General features: G+C 39.6%; 2 protein-coding genes across 2 annotated transcripts; one reads left to right on the forward strand and one right to left on the reverse strand.

Moving 5' to 3' along the window:
* Positions 1-272: 272 nt before the first annotated feature.
* Positions 273-6,194, reverse strand: LOC141587763 (F-box only protein 8-like). Its single transcript, XM_074409232.1, has 3 exons — positions 5,568-6,194; positions 5,346-5,352; positions 273-880 (listed from the first exon to the last, which is right to left on the reverse strand). The coding sequence occupies exons 1-3, from the start codon at positions 6,192-6,194 to the stop codon at positions 273-275; spliced, it is 1,242 nt and encodes a 413-aa protein (XP_074265333.1).
* Positions 6,195-8,603: 2,409 nt separating this feature from the next.
* LOC141587764 (uncharacterized) lies at positions 8,604-12,970 on the forward strand. The gene is made up of 3 exons (XM_074409233.1): positions 8,604-10,988; positions 11,082-11,653; positions 12,595-12,970. The coding sequence occupies exons 1-3, from the start codon at positions 8,604-8,606 to the stop codon at positions 12,968-12,970; spliced, it is 3,333 nt and encodes a 1,110-aa protein (XP_074265334.1).
* Positions 12,971-15,193: the final 2,223 nt, after the last annotated feature.

The following is a 15,193-nucleotide window of genomic DNA, read 5'->3' on the forward strand; positions in this document are numbered from 1 at the left end:
AAAAAAAAAAAAAAAAAAAAAAAAAAAAGTTGGTCAGAGGAATTAAAATAGCAAAGTTTCCAGGAAAAAAAGAACCAACATTATCCTCAGCTATAATGAATTAAACATTAAACAACAGCAACTATAACTTGAACTAATAGTTATTCTGGCTAATTAATCAAAGCTAAAAGAACAGACGAGTAGCGATTCACGTATCATCGTCTACCAATTACCAGTACACGGTCTTCCCATAACCATCCATAAGTGTGATATGAGTAGTAATAGTCTCGTATTCATGGGAAAGAAGCCATATCCTCAGCTCCGTATCCTTTCCACAATACCAAGCTCTCCATATACATTCCCAAATCCAAATAACCGCTCATAGATTTTCCGAGCTCTTTCACTCGCCCACTGTCAATATTATAAGACTTCTTCCCAATAATAAAATACCTTTCTCCATCAGTTTCATAAAAGAGTGGCGAATATGACCAAGAGTTACTGAATAAATAATAAGTATCACCATTGGAACGTCCTGAAAACCATTCAGTCCATACCCCCTTTCCGCTCCTCCCCTGCTCCAGCACCCATATTCTTGATCTTTCTTGAGTAACACTAAAAATTGCCAGCGATTCCTCAAGAATAAACAAAAACCTCGTGATATCTGTTTCCTTCGAATCCCTTGGAATTTCCAAAAAGGTGAATTTTTCCGAATCAAAATTAAAAGAAACAAGATAAGTTAGTTCACACTGATGTTGGTTCTCCACAAGTGGATCCCGTCCGAACCAATGCGCAACCCCTTGGAAATAGAAAGCAGTCGGTGGGACATAAATCCGCTGAGGGTCATTATTATTTCTAACACACCATTGTTGATTGTTGAGGGTATAAACTATTAACCATATACCTACAAAGCAAGAAACAAATCAACAAAATATATCAAAAGATCAATCAAGTGATACACTATCAATCAACTCCTCAATTAAGTGATATGTTCATATTGTATTTTAGGAACATAATATTTCAAAGGCTCCATTTCAGCCATAATTGATCCTCCTCAAACATGTATATATACCTTTGTAATTACCTCACTTTCATTCATTCAATAACACACACTTTAACCTTTCTTATATGGTATCCAAAGGCCTTAAACGATCCAACAAAACACCTTCCTTCCGCCTCTGCCCACGATCTGCCACCTTCAAACGCCGACACACACCTACTGCTCAACCCACTCCACCACCTGCAATCATGAATCAAACCACCCAGAATACCGTACCCAACCCCCACGATAACACCACTCCCCTCACATCGCTCAACCTTAACCACTGTGTAAAACTCAAATCGGCAAATTACACATCGTGGCAATTTCAACTGACTCACATCCTTTTTGGATTGAGTCTTCTCGCTTTATAGATGGCGACCACCCACAACCATCACCCACAATCACTCGATGACAAATCGGAGAAACCAAACCCAGCGTATTATACGTGGCTAAAACAAGACGGCTTAATCCTCGGTGCCTTAATGGGCACTCTGTCTGACACCATCCAAGCAATGATTGTCCGCGCAACCACCTCGAAAGAGGCGTGGGACATTCTTGCTCACACATATGCAAACCCCTCACGCACCCATATCCTACAATTGAAGGATCGTCTCGATTCGATTCTCAAAACCGATGACCAGTCCATAACCGAATATATGCACGCTATAAAGGCGTGTATAGACCAATTAGCTCTCTTAGGCAAAGTCCTAGACCCCGAGGATGTTGTTTTCAAGGTCCTCAAAGGCCTCGATTACAACCTCTTTAAACCTGTCATAGATGTCGTCCGAGCACGAGATACACCAATCTCGTTTGAAGCTCTTCACGAGAAGTTGCTTCAACACGAGCTCTTGCTCCAACAAAACCCAACCAATGACCCCTTCCAACCCACTGCCAACCTTAACTACCGTCACAACAACCAAAATCGCAACCAAAACCGCAACAACTTCAACTCCACTTCAACCTACAACCCCTCGGCTAGACAATCCTCCACCAACCCAAACCCCAGGCCCTTCAAAGGCCGCTGCCAATGGTGCCGGCAGGTGGGTCACGTGATTGCTGATTGCCCGCTGTTTCGAAAACTTTTCCCCACCATTGTGTTCCCTGCTCCTCCAACCCGTCAACACCAACCATCACCGCAAGCCCACACTGCCGCAATTCAACCACCAAACCCCAATTTTTTGCTTGACAGTGGAGCATCCAATCACGTTACATATGATCTTGACACACTTGCTCTACACTCGCCGTACCTCGGTTCCGACGACCTCATTATTGGAGATGGCTCCGGACTCAATATCGCTAATATAGGTTCATTAACTCTCCCTTCTTCTTCCATTAAATTATCTAATGTTTTACATGTTCCACAAATCTCACGTAATATAATTTCGATATCGCAACTGTGTCAAGAAAACAACGCTTATGTTATTTTCTCTTCTTCTCATTTTTTTGCTAAGGAGAAAGCGACAGGAGCAACCATCCTCCAGGGACAGGCTAAGCACGGCATTTATGAGTTGAGCCCGTCAAGCAAAACCGTCTATTCAAATCAACCCGGTTCATCTCCAATCTCGTGGCATCATAAACTGGGTCATCCTACAAATGATGTACTGAGAACCATTAATAAAGAATTACCATTTAATTTAGAAAAGTTTGCGTACTGTGAATCATGTTTAATTAGCAAAAGTACCAAATTACCATTTGCGAACTCATCATTCAAAACCAACGCTCCACTCGAACTTATTTTTTCCGACCTATGGACTAGCCCAGTCCTATCACGAGAAAAATATAAATACTACATTATTTTTGTAGACCACTTTAGCAAATATGTATGGTTATTTCCGCTTAAACAAAAATCCGAAACCACGCAAGTATTTCTTCGTTTTAAAGCACTAGTCGAAAAATATTTTAAAACACCAATACGACAATTTTTTTCCGACAACGGCGGAGAATTTCAAAAATTAAATCCCAATCTACTTGACAATGGGATAAGTCATTTTACTTCCCCGCCTCATACCCCGGAACATAATGGATATGCAGAACGAAGACACTGTCACATAGTTGAAACCGGCCTCGCTCTCCTTTCTCACGCAGGCCTACCCACCACCTTTTGGCCATTTGCCTTTAGTACGGCCACTTACCTCATCAACCGCCTCCCTACTAAAACGTTAAATGGTCAAAACCCATACTTTTTGTTGCATAATAAACAACCCGACTATACTAAATTACACAACTTTGGTTGTTTGTGTTACCCATGGCTTCGGCCTTATACAAAACACAAACTCGACTACCGCTCCACACCATGCATTTTCGTTGAATATTCTTCCACCCAAAGTGCTTATCATTGTCTAGACCCCAAAACATATCGCTTATATACCTCTCGCCATGTTAAATTTATAGAAGACGAGTTTGCTTACACTCGCCTCATTACCACCGAACCATCCACAACTACCCACACTAATCCGGACGATTGGTGCTCACTAGTCCTTCCCATCCTCCCTTCACCCTCCACGGCCTCCACAGAAGCTCCACCATCCAATACCCATCACCGCCGTCCACCAATTACTCAAGTCTATACCCGTCGCCAACCACAACCTACTCCTACCTCACCTTTCACGACTTCCACACCCACCGACACACCTATATCTACACAACCATCCACCACTTCCTCCATTCATTCGAACCCGCCACATCCACCTAGTCGTACCATTGTCACCCGCCTTGACAATAATATCCGTAAACCTAATCCACGATATGCCAATCTCGCTCATCCTTCAGCCAACTCGCTACCCAATACTGTTAAACAAGCTCTTGTACTACCCCATTGGCGGCATGCTATGCAAGAGGAATTTCAAGCTCTTGAACGCAATAAGACTTGGAACTTAGTTCCTCGACAACCGTCTCAAAATATAGTAGGTTGCAAAGTGGGTCTATCGTATAAAATATAACCCTGATGGCTCACTCAAACAACACAAAGCGCGTCTCGTCGCAAAAGGATTCCACCAACGACCAGGCATTGACTACACTGAAACGTTTAGTCCAGTCGTAAAACCAACAACAGTCCGTCTAATTCTCTCCCTCGCTGTCACTCAATCTTGGTCCTTACGTCAATTGGACATTAATAATGCCTTCTTACAAGGCACACTAACTGATGACGTATATATGGCACAACCGCAAGGTTTCGTTGACATATCTAAACCTGATTTTGTTTGCAAGCTAAACAAGGCAATTTACGGCTTAAAACAGGCTCCCCGAGCCTGGTACACTGAGTTAAAAACATATCTTGTTTCATATGGCTTCAAACAATCAATTACCGACTCCTCTCTATTTATTCTAAAAACCAATACCACCTGTATTTATATGCTCGTCTACGTCGATGACATTATAATTACGGGTCCAAACAATCAGCATTTACAAAATTTTGTTGCTAAATTAGCTCAACGCTTTTCTCTAAAAGACCTCGGACCGCTTTCATATTTTCTTGGAATAGAAGTCACACCAAATACACTTGGACTTCATCTAAACCAATCAAAATACATACACGACTTACTAGTTAAATTCAAAATGTCAGAAGCAAAACCCCATCCCACGCCTATCATCACCGATACTCCTCTCAAACGAGAAGACCACAACCCAATACAAGACCACTCGGATTACCGCACCATTGTAGGGAGCTTACAATATCTCTCTCTCACACGACCTGATATTGCATTTACAGTCAATCGACTTGCACAATTTCTACATCACCCTACTTCTACTCACTGGCTAGCACTAAAACGTCTTCTTCGTTATCTCCAGGGAACTCAAACGCATGGCATACAACTATATCGCACTTCCCCTCTTTGTCTTCATGCATTTTGCGATGCTGACTTCGCTGGCGATAAAGACTCATATACATCCACCAGCGGCTATCTAATCTACCTTGGTCGCAACCCAATCTCATGGTCCTCCAAGAAACAACGTGGATTAGCTCTCTCTACCACCGAAGCTGAGTTTAGAGCCCTTGCCTCTGTCACCACCGAAGTCCTATGGCTCCGAAATCTACTCACTGAACTCAATATCAGCATCACTAAGCCCTCGGCACTCTTGTGACAACATGTCTGCCACGCTCTATGCAAAGAACCCGGTCTTTCATTCAAGAATGAAACATATGGCTCTCTCCTTTCACTTTGTTCGCGAACAGCTTCAACTAGGCCACATTCGCATACAACACGTTGCAAGCAAAGACCAACTAGCAGATGCACTCACCAAGCCGCTCCACGGGCACCGCTTTCAAGAACTGCGAGACAAGATTGGACTTCTACCTACGACGTCCATCTTGAGGGGGCGTATTAACCATATACCTACAAAGCAAGAAACAAATCAACAAAATATATCAAAAGATCAATCAAGTGATACACTATCAATCAACTCCTCAATTAAGTGATATGTTCATATTGTATTTTAGGAACATAATATTTCAAAGGCTCCATTTCAGCCATAATTGATCCTCCTCAAACATGTATATATACCTTTGTAATTACCTCACTTTCATTCATTCAATAACACACACTTTAACCTTTCTTATATAAACTGCAATATACGAGTAATTCTTTGGACGATTAATATTATTATCAATCGCAATGATTTTATAATCCTTACTGCAAGGAGCAAACCCAAGTAGGTAGACAGCATTGACAAACGGGCAAGGGGGAATTAACAACGATTTGCGAATAGAAGGGTTCCACAGTCTCATTTCTTTTTCATAACCAGGGTTGAAATCGCCTGGATAAACAAACCGCCTCAATAACAACAATTCATTACATCTCCCTACTAGATAGTATTTGTCAGAACTCTCGAAAATATGAGCAGTTTTTCGAAGAGTGTCGCCCTGACGAACTGTCAACAAGCATCTTCTTGCACCTTGGTAGAGTGCTCCACCTTGGTATCCAAATCCTTCGAGGGCAAATATTTTACTTTTGTTCGAATCAATTTTGCATAGTTTAAGATTCGTGTAAGCAAAGTCAGGGTGATCAATAATGGAGCACCAAGATTTACAGACGCACCTGAATCTCAACAGGGTTTTCACTGGTAAATTGACGATAATACTTGCCCACACATCAAGGGGTAAGTACTTGGAACTATGGCGTATGTTTGAGGATGATGATTTCGCCTTCTTCGGGCTCTTTTCGCTTTCGACGGGCATAGTTAAAACAGCGTTTCCTTCTATAGGGATAAGTCTTTTACTCTGTAATCAATAAATCAATCTTTATATAAATAAATATGCACTCCGTATATAAATAAAAATCTCTCTTATTTTATCCACCTAAAAGTTTGTTGTAAAACGGGTTTATACAAGAATCGAATTAAACGATAAATTAAATAGATTTATATTAGGATGTAGTCGGTATATCACAATAATACTTTTCCGTTTTTATGTAGCAAGATGGGATATTAATCGAATGCAATTGCAACATGAAATTGACGGTAATACTATGGGAATTGGGAAATAAACAACCCAAAAACAATAGTTAAATCAACGAAACTTAGCAGAAACCTTACCCTTGGTCCTTGGATATATGAACGACTTCCCAAAATTGACAACAGGTCACTACAAGCCCATAATAAAAGCCCACAATTCAAGGGCAAGTACTTTTCGCTTTCACCATTATATTTCGATTCGGCGTTAACAACCATGAGATTGATGATGGGAATAATTAAATCAGCGTTTTCTTTCTGGAGGAATGAGTAACCAATAAATAAATCAATCTTTATATACATAAATAATACTCATTGAAGACGGCCACTATTCGTCCCCAAGCTTAAAACAGATAGTGCCCCTTTCACAATATGTAAGTGACACTATTCATGAGATGCTTCATTTCCTCCCACTTGCCCTCCCATTTGCCTTATTGTGAGAGAGGCACTATCCGTATTCAGCTTGTGACGAATAGCGCCCGTCACAAGCAAGACTAACTGATAATAGTAATAATAACGGAAAATTCACGTGGTACCCTCAAACTTTGCCATTTTGCACATAGTACCCAACTTTTTAAGTTTGTGTACATTATACCATCCATGTTTGATTTTCATGCACAACATATCCTTTTTGCCGCTCTAAAAAAAACTAAGTTGCACATAACTCCTATATCGGAATCAGAATCGGCCAATTTTTTTCGTTAAATGATTATCTCGTCATAATCTACGATTTGAGAAAAAAAAATTGTCAACCGACATTTTATAGGGGTTTTTTTAATGAAAATCTCAAATCAAACATATCTTCGATCTTAATTTCTGAATGACCATTTTCGTTTTATTAATTTATAGATCTCGAAGAGTTAATCAATTTGAAAAAGAATATTAGTCAGTTCCGATTTCTAGTCTATAATTTATGCTCAATTATATATTTTAAAAACGATAAAAAGAGCATGTTGGGCTTGAAAATCAAATTTGAAGGATATCATGTGCACAAACTTAAAAAGTTGGGTATCACGTGAAAAATGGCAAAGTTTGAGGGTACCACGTGAATTTTCCGTAATAATAATAATAATAAATATGCTGGAGTCCCAATAAAGTTGTTTATAAACAAGTTTTTTTGTCAGACACTATCTTTTATTTAGGGTCATTTGTGAACAACTACCTTTCATTTTATTTCTGGCTTTCAACTATCTTTCATTTCTTCATTTTGCGAAAGACTACCAAATCCACTTCCGGTGAAAAAAAAAGTCAACTTTTCGGAGTTTGACTTGCTCTTTTCTCGCTTTTTCACAAAAATAAATATATAACCCATATTTCTCCCTTTGTTCACCCAACAAAATTCTAAAAAGCTCCTCTCCATACCCAACACCTTATCAAAAGTTTGTTTAAAACAATAACAATGCATCAACCATCTCAATCTCCATCTCCATCTTCATCGTCACATTTACTACCATTTTCACCTTCACCCTTAAATTTCAACAACCTTATAGAGTACTGATCCGAAAATAGCAAGCTTAAGTGATGAGGTAGTATTGGATGTTAAAGGGCTTGAAGATACAACGATGGTCGAGGAACGAGGAACTACTCGTATTACTTACTTGGGCATGGATTACAGTAGAGCTCGAGGAGTTCTAATGCATCTCGGAGTAGCTTAATGTCCTTGGTATATCGTTATTTAGTTTATGGAAATTAGCTTAATTACAAATAAGGCAAGGTAATTAGATTATATTTAGGAAGGTCGGTTTTAGGAAAATAAGAGTACTATTTCCTTATTGTTTTAGGCGTGTGATAGCTAGCAATAGCTAGCAATAGGTAGGATTCTAATACTATAAATAAGGATCTTATGTATGGTTTTTAATTCATTCAAGTTATAATAAAAACCTAAGCTTTTGCCTTGCAATTGTTATCTCGGATCGACGCGTTTTCGTTCCAAAACGGTTTCTGTCTGACGCGCTTTCAGGCTTAAACTAGATCGATTAGCACGCGCTTTGCTACATCGGTCACCATTGTTCAAGGCATAGGTCTGTTTTGAGCAAATATCCCCTTTTCGTTCGTTCTTGTTCACGTTATTAATATTGCTTCCGCTACTTTCGTATCATTAGTGGTAATCAGAGCATAGGTTACTGATTCTATTTTGATGGCTGAGCTCGATGATGACACCATACTGGCTGAAGTACGAGATTACCTACGTAATAGGCCAACGGGACCCAGGAGTGGACCGAGACAGAAACCCGTGGATGAGTTCAAAATCACGGAGTTGCCGGAATTCGTTGGTGGGACCGATCCTGAAGATTACTTGGAATGGGAACGAAAGATCGATAGGTTGTTCGATTTCAAGGATCTTGATGACAATAAACGTTGTAAGTATGCAATTCTCAAACTTGCTCGAGAAGCTTCATTGTGGTATGAGAATTTGAAGGCTCAAAGAGCACGGGCTGGAAAGGAGAAACTTGCTTCTTGGGATACGTTGAAACGAAAGCTAAGGAAGAGGTATGTACCGGCAACGCATAGACTTACCCTATACAAGAAAATCGTTGATTTGTTGCAGGGTAAGATGAGTGTTAATGAATATATTGACGAATTTGAGAAGCTTTCTTTAATGGGAGAGATAGAAGAAAATCAGGAGCAAAAGATGGCACGATTTTTTCGTGGTTTAAATCGAAATATTGCTAGTTCCGTTGAGATGTACCCGTATGCTGATTTCGATACTTTATGTGGCTTGTGTTTGAAACTTGAGGCGCAGGGAAGAAGGTATGGGGGGAGTGAAGTAAATAGGTCGAGCAATTGGAGTAAGTCTGACCCTTCCAAATCTATGGCGTCGAGTTCAAATTCTAACACGGTGGTGACAACCGTGAATACCCCTGCAACTACCACGGCTCCTAAGGCTACTCCACCTCCGAGAGAAACAAGCCTTTCTAAGGTTCGTTGCTTTAAATGCCAAGGATTTGGCCACCTTCAAAATTCTTGTCCGAATAAACGAAACATAACCTTGAGAGAAGCCATGGCTGCTAGGGACGAGTTATTTGAGCAGGAAGATGAGACATTGGAAGGCGTGTTTAATCTTAGTATACAGGACGAGGAAGAAGGGGACGTGGAGTCCTATGATGCTCCTATTTATGACACGTTGGTACTTCGTTCCTTGCAAGCTAAGTCCGAGCCCATTGTGACGGAACAGCGAGATCAAATATTCCACACTAAGTGCCAGGTGAAAGACAAGTGGTGTAGTTTGATTATAGACGGTGGTAGCTGTACGAACGTCGCATCAACAGAGATGGTTACTAAACTTGGGTTAGAAACAACGGCTCATCCTAAGCCTTATTCCTTGCATTGGCTCGATGACGGTAATAAAGTGAAAGTAACTAGGCAGGTACGAGTTGGGTTGGCAATGGGTTCGTACAGTGACGATGTTCTTTGCGATGTTATTCCAATGGACGCATGCCATATCCTTTTGGGGCGTCCGTGGCAGTTTGATCGAGATGTTGTGCACCATGGTCGGAGTAATGAGTATGAGTTGCGAGATAAAGGCAAGCGTGTGATTCTAAGACCCATGTCTCCTCCCGATGTTCGAGCTATGAGTTCTAGGCGTGGTAAACAGCCTAGTTTATCTGTTTTTGCGAATGGGAAGGAGATTGAGCAAGCTATTGAAGATGGGGAACAAGTTTATGCGCTGATTGCAGAGGAGAAAACAGGGGTTAACGATTCTAGCCTGACAAATGAGCCCGTGAAAAAGTTGTTGGGCGAGTTCAGTGACGTGTTTCCCGAGGACTTACCACCTGGTTTACCTCCATTGCGAGGAATAGAACACCAAATCGATTTAATCCCAGGAGCTGTACTTCCAAATAAGGCGGCTTATAGGAGTAATCCCGAAGAGACTAGAGAACTTCAGAGACAAATTGAAGAATTAATGAATAGGGGCTATGTTCGGGAAAGTTTGAGCCCTTGCGCGGTTCGGCGTTCTTTGGTACCAAAGAAAGACGGGTCATGGCGCATGTGTATCGATAGTCGAGCTGTTAACAATATAACCATCAAATATCGATTTCCAATTCCGAGGCTTGATGACATGCTAGACGAGTTACATGGGGCCGTAATCTTTTCAAAAATTGATCTTAGGAGCGGATATCATCAGATTCGAATGAGAGAAGGCGACGAATGGAAGACGGCTTTCAAGACTAAGCACGGGTTGTACGAATGGACGGTGATGCCATTTGGTCTTACAAATGCCCCAAGTACATTTATGAGATTAATGAATGAGGTACTTAAGCCTTATTTGGGCAAATTTGTTGTTGTATATTTGGATGACATACTTATTTACAGTAAGAGCTTGGAAGAACATCTCGTCCATCTTAGGCGGGTGTTCGAGACACTTAGGGAACGAAAGCTCTACGGGAAGATGGAGAAGTGCTCGTTTCTAGTCGAAAGCGTGGTGTTTTTGGGCTATGTCGTTTCGAAAGATGGGGTGTCCGTTGATCAGTCCAAAATTGAAGCAATTAAGTCATGGCCAAGTCCTAAGTCAGTGACAGAGGTTTGATCATTCCATGGACTTGCATCTTTTTATCGTCGTTTCATTCGGGATTTCAGTACTATTACAAGTCCAATTACCGAGTGTTTGAAGAAGGGAACTTTCTTATGGAGCGAAGCAGCCCAACAGGCGTTTGATGAGGTAAAAAGAAAGCTTTGTGAGGCTCCTGTGTTAGCGTTGCCTAATTTTTCACAACCGTTCGAAGTTGAATGCGATGCTAGCGGAGTTGGTATAGGTGCCGTGCTTGTTCAAGGTAAACGTCCTATTGCGTTTTTTTCTGAAAAATTGAATGGTGCAAGGCTTAACTATTCCACTTACGACAAGGAATTTTATGCTATAGTAAGGGCACTTGATCATTGGAGTCACTACTTACGGCCGAGTCACTTTATATTACATTCGGACCATGAGTCGTTGAAATATATAAATGGGCAGCAGAAATTAAATATAAGGCATGCGAAATGGGTCGAGTTCTTACAATCCTTCCATTTTTCTTCGAAATATAAGGATGGCAAAAGTAACATAGTAGCTGACGCTTTATCACGACGTTACGCATTGATGTCTACCTTAGACATTCGTTTACTTGGATTTGCTACATTGAAGGATTATTATCAGGAGGATGAGGATTTCAAGGACATATATGCTAATTGCAAAAATGGTGCGTTCAAGGAGTATGTGTTACAAGATGGATTTTTGTTTCGGGGCAATTGTTTGTGTGTACCACGGCATTCGGTCGGGAGTTGCTCACCCGAGAGGCACATGGTGGCGGGTTGGCGAGTCACTTCGGCATTCAAAAGACCTTGGAGGTGTTGAGGGAACATTTCTTTTGGCCTAAAATGCAAGGTGATGTGCAGAATATTGTAAGTAAGTGTGTCACTTGTCATCTTGCTAAGTCCACATTCAAACCAGGCGAGTATACACCATTACCAATACCGAATAGACCATGGGAAGACGTCTCTATGGATTTCATCGTAGCTTTGCCTCGCACTCAACGAGGTAAGGATGCTATTATGGTAGTTGTGGATCGTTTCTCGAAGATGGCACATTTTGTGGCTTGTCACAAAACAGACGATGCTAGTAACGTTCGACTTATATTATCGGGAGATCGTGCGTTTACATGGGGTACCTAAGACGATTGTGTCTGATCGTGATTCTAAGTTCCTTAGTTTACTCGGAATACTTTGTGGAGGAAGGTCGGAACTAAACTACTATTTAGTACCTCACATCATCCTCAAACCGACGGATGACGGAAGTGACTAATCGAATCCTAGGTCTTGTATTAAGGGGATTGGTAAGTAAGACTCAAAAGGATTGGGACTTAAAACTTGCGCACGCTGAATTTGCTTACAATCGCTCTCCTACTTTCGCTACAACGCACTCCCCATTTGAAGTTGTTTACGGTTTGAACCCATATCTGCCGTTGGACTTGATTCCATTGCCAAAAGACGAGCTAGTACATAAAGATGCCGAGGCTAAGCTTGATCGATGATTAAGTTACATGAACAAGTTCGGGAACAATTAAGGTCATTAATGAATCTTACAAGAGGAAATCAAACAAGCATAGAAGACCTAAAATATTTGAACCAGACGACTTAGTTTGGTTGCATTTAAGGAAGGAGCGATTTCCAAGCAAGCGTAAGAATAAGTTAATACCTAGAGCAGAAGGACCTTACAAAATTGTGGCTCGAATAAATGACAATGCCTACAAAGTCGAGTTACCAGGAGATTATGGTGTTCATGCTACCTTTAATGTAGGGGATTTGTCTCCTTATCTTGATGATGATGGTATTGCTGAATTGAGGACAATTCCTTTCAAAGGGGGAGGGGATGATCCGAAAATAGCAAGCTTAAGTGATGAGGTAGTATTGGATGTTAAAGGGCTTGAAGATACAACGATGGTCGAGGAACGAGGAACTACTCGTATTACTTACTTGGGCATGGATTACAGTAGAGCTCGAGGAGTTCTAATGCATCTCGGAGTAGCTTAATGTCCTTGGTATATCGTTATTTAGTTTATTTAGTTTATGGAAATTAGCTTAATTACAAATAAGGCAAGGTAATTAGATTATATTTAGGAAGGTCGGTTTTAGGAAAATAAGAGTACTATTTCCTTATTGTTTTAGGCGTGTGATAGCTAGCAATAGCTAGCAATAGGTAGGATTCTAATACTATAAATAAGGATCTTATGTATGGTTTTTAATTCATTCAAGTTATAATAAAAACCTAAGCTTTTGCCTTGCAATTGTTATCTCGGATCGACGCGTTTTCGTTCCAAAACGGTTTCTGTCTGACGCGCTTTCAGGCTTAAACTAGATCGATTAGCACGCGCTTTGCTACATCGGTCACCATTGTTCAAGGCATAGGTCTGTTTTGAGCAAATATCCCCTTTTCGTTCGTTCTTGTTCACGTTATTAATATTGCTTCCGCTACTTTCGTATCAAGTACTCATGATTCATCAATCTACTGTCCATCTAAGTCATATTAAAGTACTTTCTTTCTCTCTTCATGGTAAGATGGTGGGTATACGAAACTAATGAGATAGTAGCACACAAGTGATCCTAAGAGTGAATCCATGGTTATTTTCGAATAGTTAACACTAGGAGTTAATTTTGCCAACAAGGCCATAATAGATCATTATTGTTAAATAATTATTTATCATGTTAAGATTAATATCAATGATGATTTTGTTTCGGTGATTAGGACTTTGATTCGGGTAAGAGATAGACAAAATGTGGTGATTAATGTTGGGTTTAATCAATCTTTATCATCGATTATTAGGGTTATGAAGTAAAGAGTTAGATTTAACATGAAATGGTAAGTCAACGCCGGAAAGTTGACTTTTTTCGCCGGAAGTGAATTTTTGGTAGTCTTTCGCAAAATGAATAAATGAAAGGTAGTTGAAAGCCAAAAATAAAATGAATAGTAGTTGTTCACAAATGACCATAAATAAAAGGTAGTTTCTGACAAAAAAACCTTATAAACAATCTATTTTATTTTAGTTACTAGGTAATAGGTAATTTTGCTTAGCTTAACGATTGAATTTATTTGTTTTAAGTTTTAAACTTTGAATCTATGAGCTGTGGATAGGCCTCGTATTTTGATGGGCCAGTAAGGACCACAAAACTAAACCCCATATAATGGACATGGGTAATCAATTTAGGTTAACATGTAACAAAACAATTGTACATGATGTAACAAAACAAGTATCAATTAAGGTTTGAGATAAAAAAATTAGTACTCGTATATTTTTATTATTAAACTTATACAATACAAATTTAAAGAATTATTTTGAGTCACGATTAACAAGAAAAAGGTCATGAAAAATACAAAACGGATATAAAAAAGTGGTCTTTCACTAATTTATCGAGTAATTCACCATAAATAAAAGGTAGTTTCTAAAAAAAAAAAAAACTTATATACAACCTATTTTATTTTAGGTACTAGGTATTAGGTAATTTTGCTTAGGTTAATGATCGAATTTATTTGTTTTAAGTTTTGAGTCCTGATTTTCGCAGTACACATTTTGCTCATCTTAGTACAATATTGACAATTATACCTCTTTCATTTCTCCATTCATTTTCCCTCTCTACCTTCTCTCTAATATATTCTCTCTAATTTCAAACCTTCCTCTAATTTCAAACCTTCATTCCCGTCTAGTTTTACAAACCCACTATTCAAATGGTTGTTGTCGACATTGGGTAAAGGGATTCCCTGACCGACTATATCGACGGCGGAGTAACATTGTGTACTACATTACCAATTTACTACGTATGCACTACTTAAGCCAAATCGAACGGATTTTTGTAATTTGTTTAATTTATGTATTCCACTGTACTGCATACTACTTGCACAAATGCACTATATGTGATTGCCGCCATGTACATTATTTCTTTACTACTTTGACCATTTTTTCATATATATGTACTACATATGTCTGCTTGATGAAAGGAATCCGGCGACCATCGTTCACCGGCAGTCCTTATCGCCGCTGATATTCGAGTACACCAAGATCCTCGTCAACGCAAACCAATTGACAATAATTAATTTGAACATAAACCCTAATAAAAGAAAATACAAGAAAAAATGTGTCAATTTAATTATTAATAATAGATTATTGAATAATTTGACGAAGGTTGAAGAAAGTCGAGGATGTCAATAGAGAGAAGGCAGAGAGAATTAGGTTGATATTTTTTAGTTAAGGGTAGAGAAGT

The sequence above is a fragment of the Silene latifolia genome, chromosome 6, assembly GCF_048544455.1.
Source record: "Silene latifolia isolate original U9 population chromosome 6, ASM4854445v1, whole genome shotgun sequence".
NCBI lineage: Eukaryota > Viridiplantae > Streptophyta > Magnoliopsida > Caryophyllales > Caryophyllaceae > Silene > Silene latifolia.

What these genes read in the sequence shown, in the direction of transcription:
- LOC141587763 (XM_074409232.1), bottom strand. Translation starts at nt 6,194, where the DNA reads ATGCCCGTCGAAAGCGAAAAGAGCCCGAAGAAGGCGAAATCATCATCC.
- LOC141587764 (XM_074409233.1), top strand. Translation starts at nt 8,604, where the DNA reads ATGGCTGAGCTCGATGATGACACCATACTGGCTGAAGTACGAGATTAC. An exon ending in GTCCTAAGTCAGTGACAGAG is followed by an intron (nt 10,989 to 11,081) that starts GTTTGATCATTC and finishes TGTTTGAAGAAG; the next exon opens with GGAACTTTCTTATGGAGCGA. An exon ending in AAAAATGGTGCGTTCAAGGA is followed by an intron (nt 11,654 to 12,594) that starts GTATGTGTTACA and finishes GTTGCATTTAAG; the next exon opens with GAAGGAGCGATTTCCAAGCA.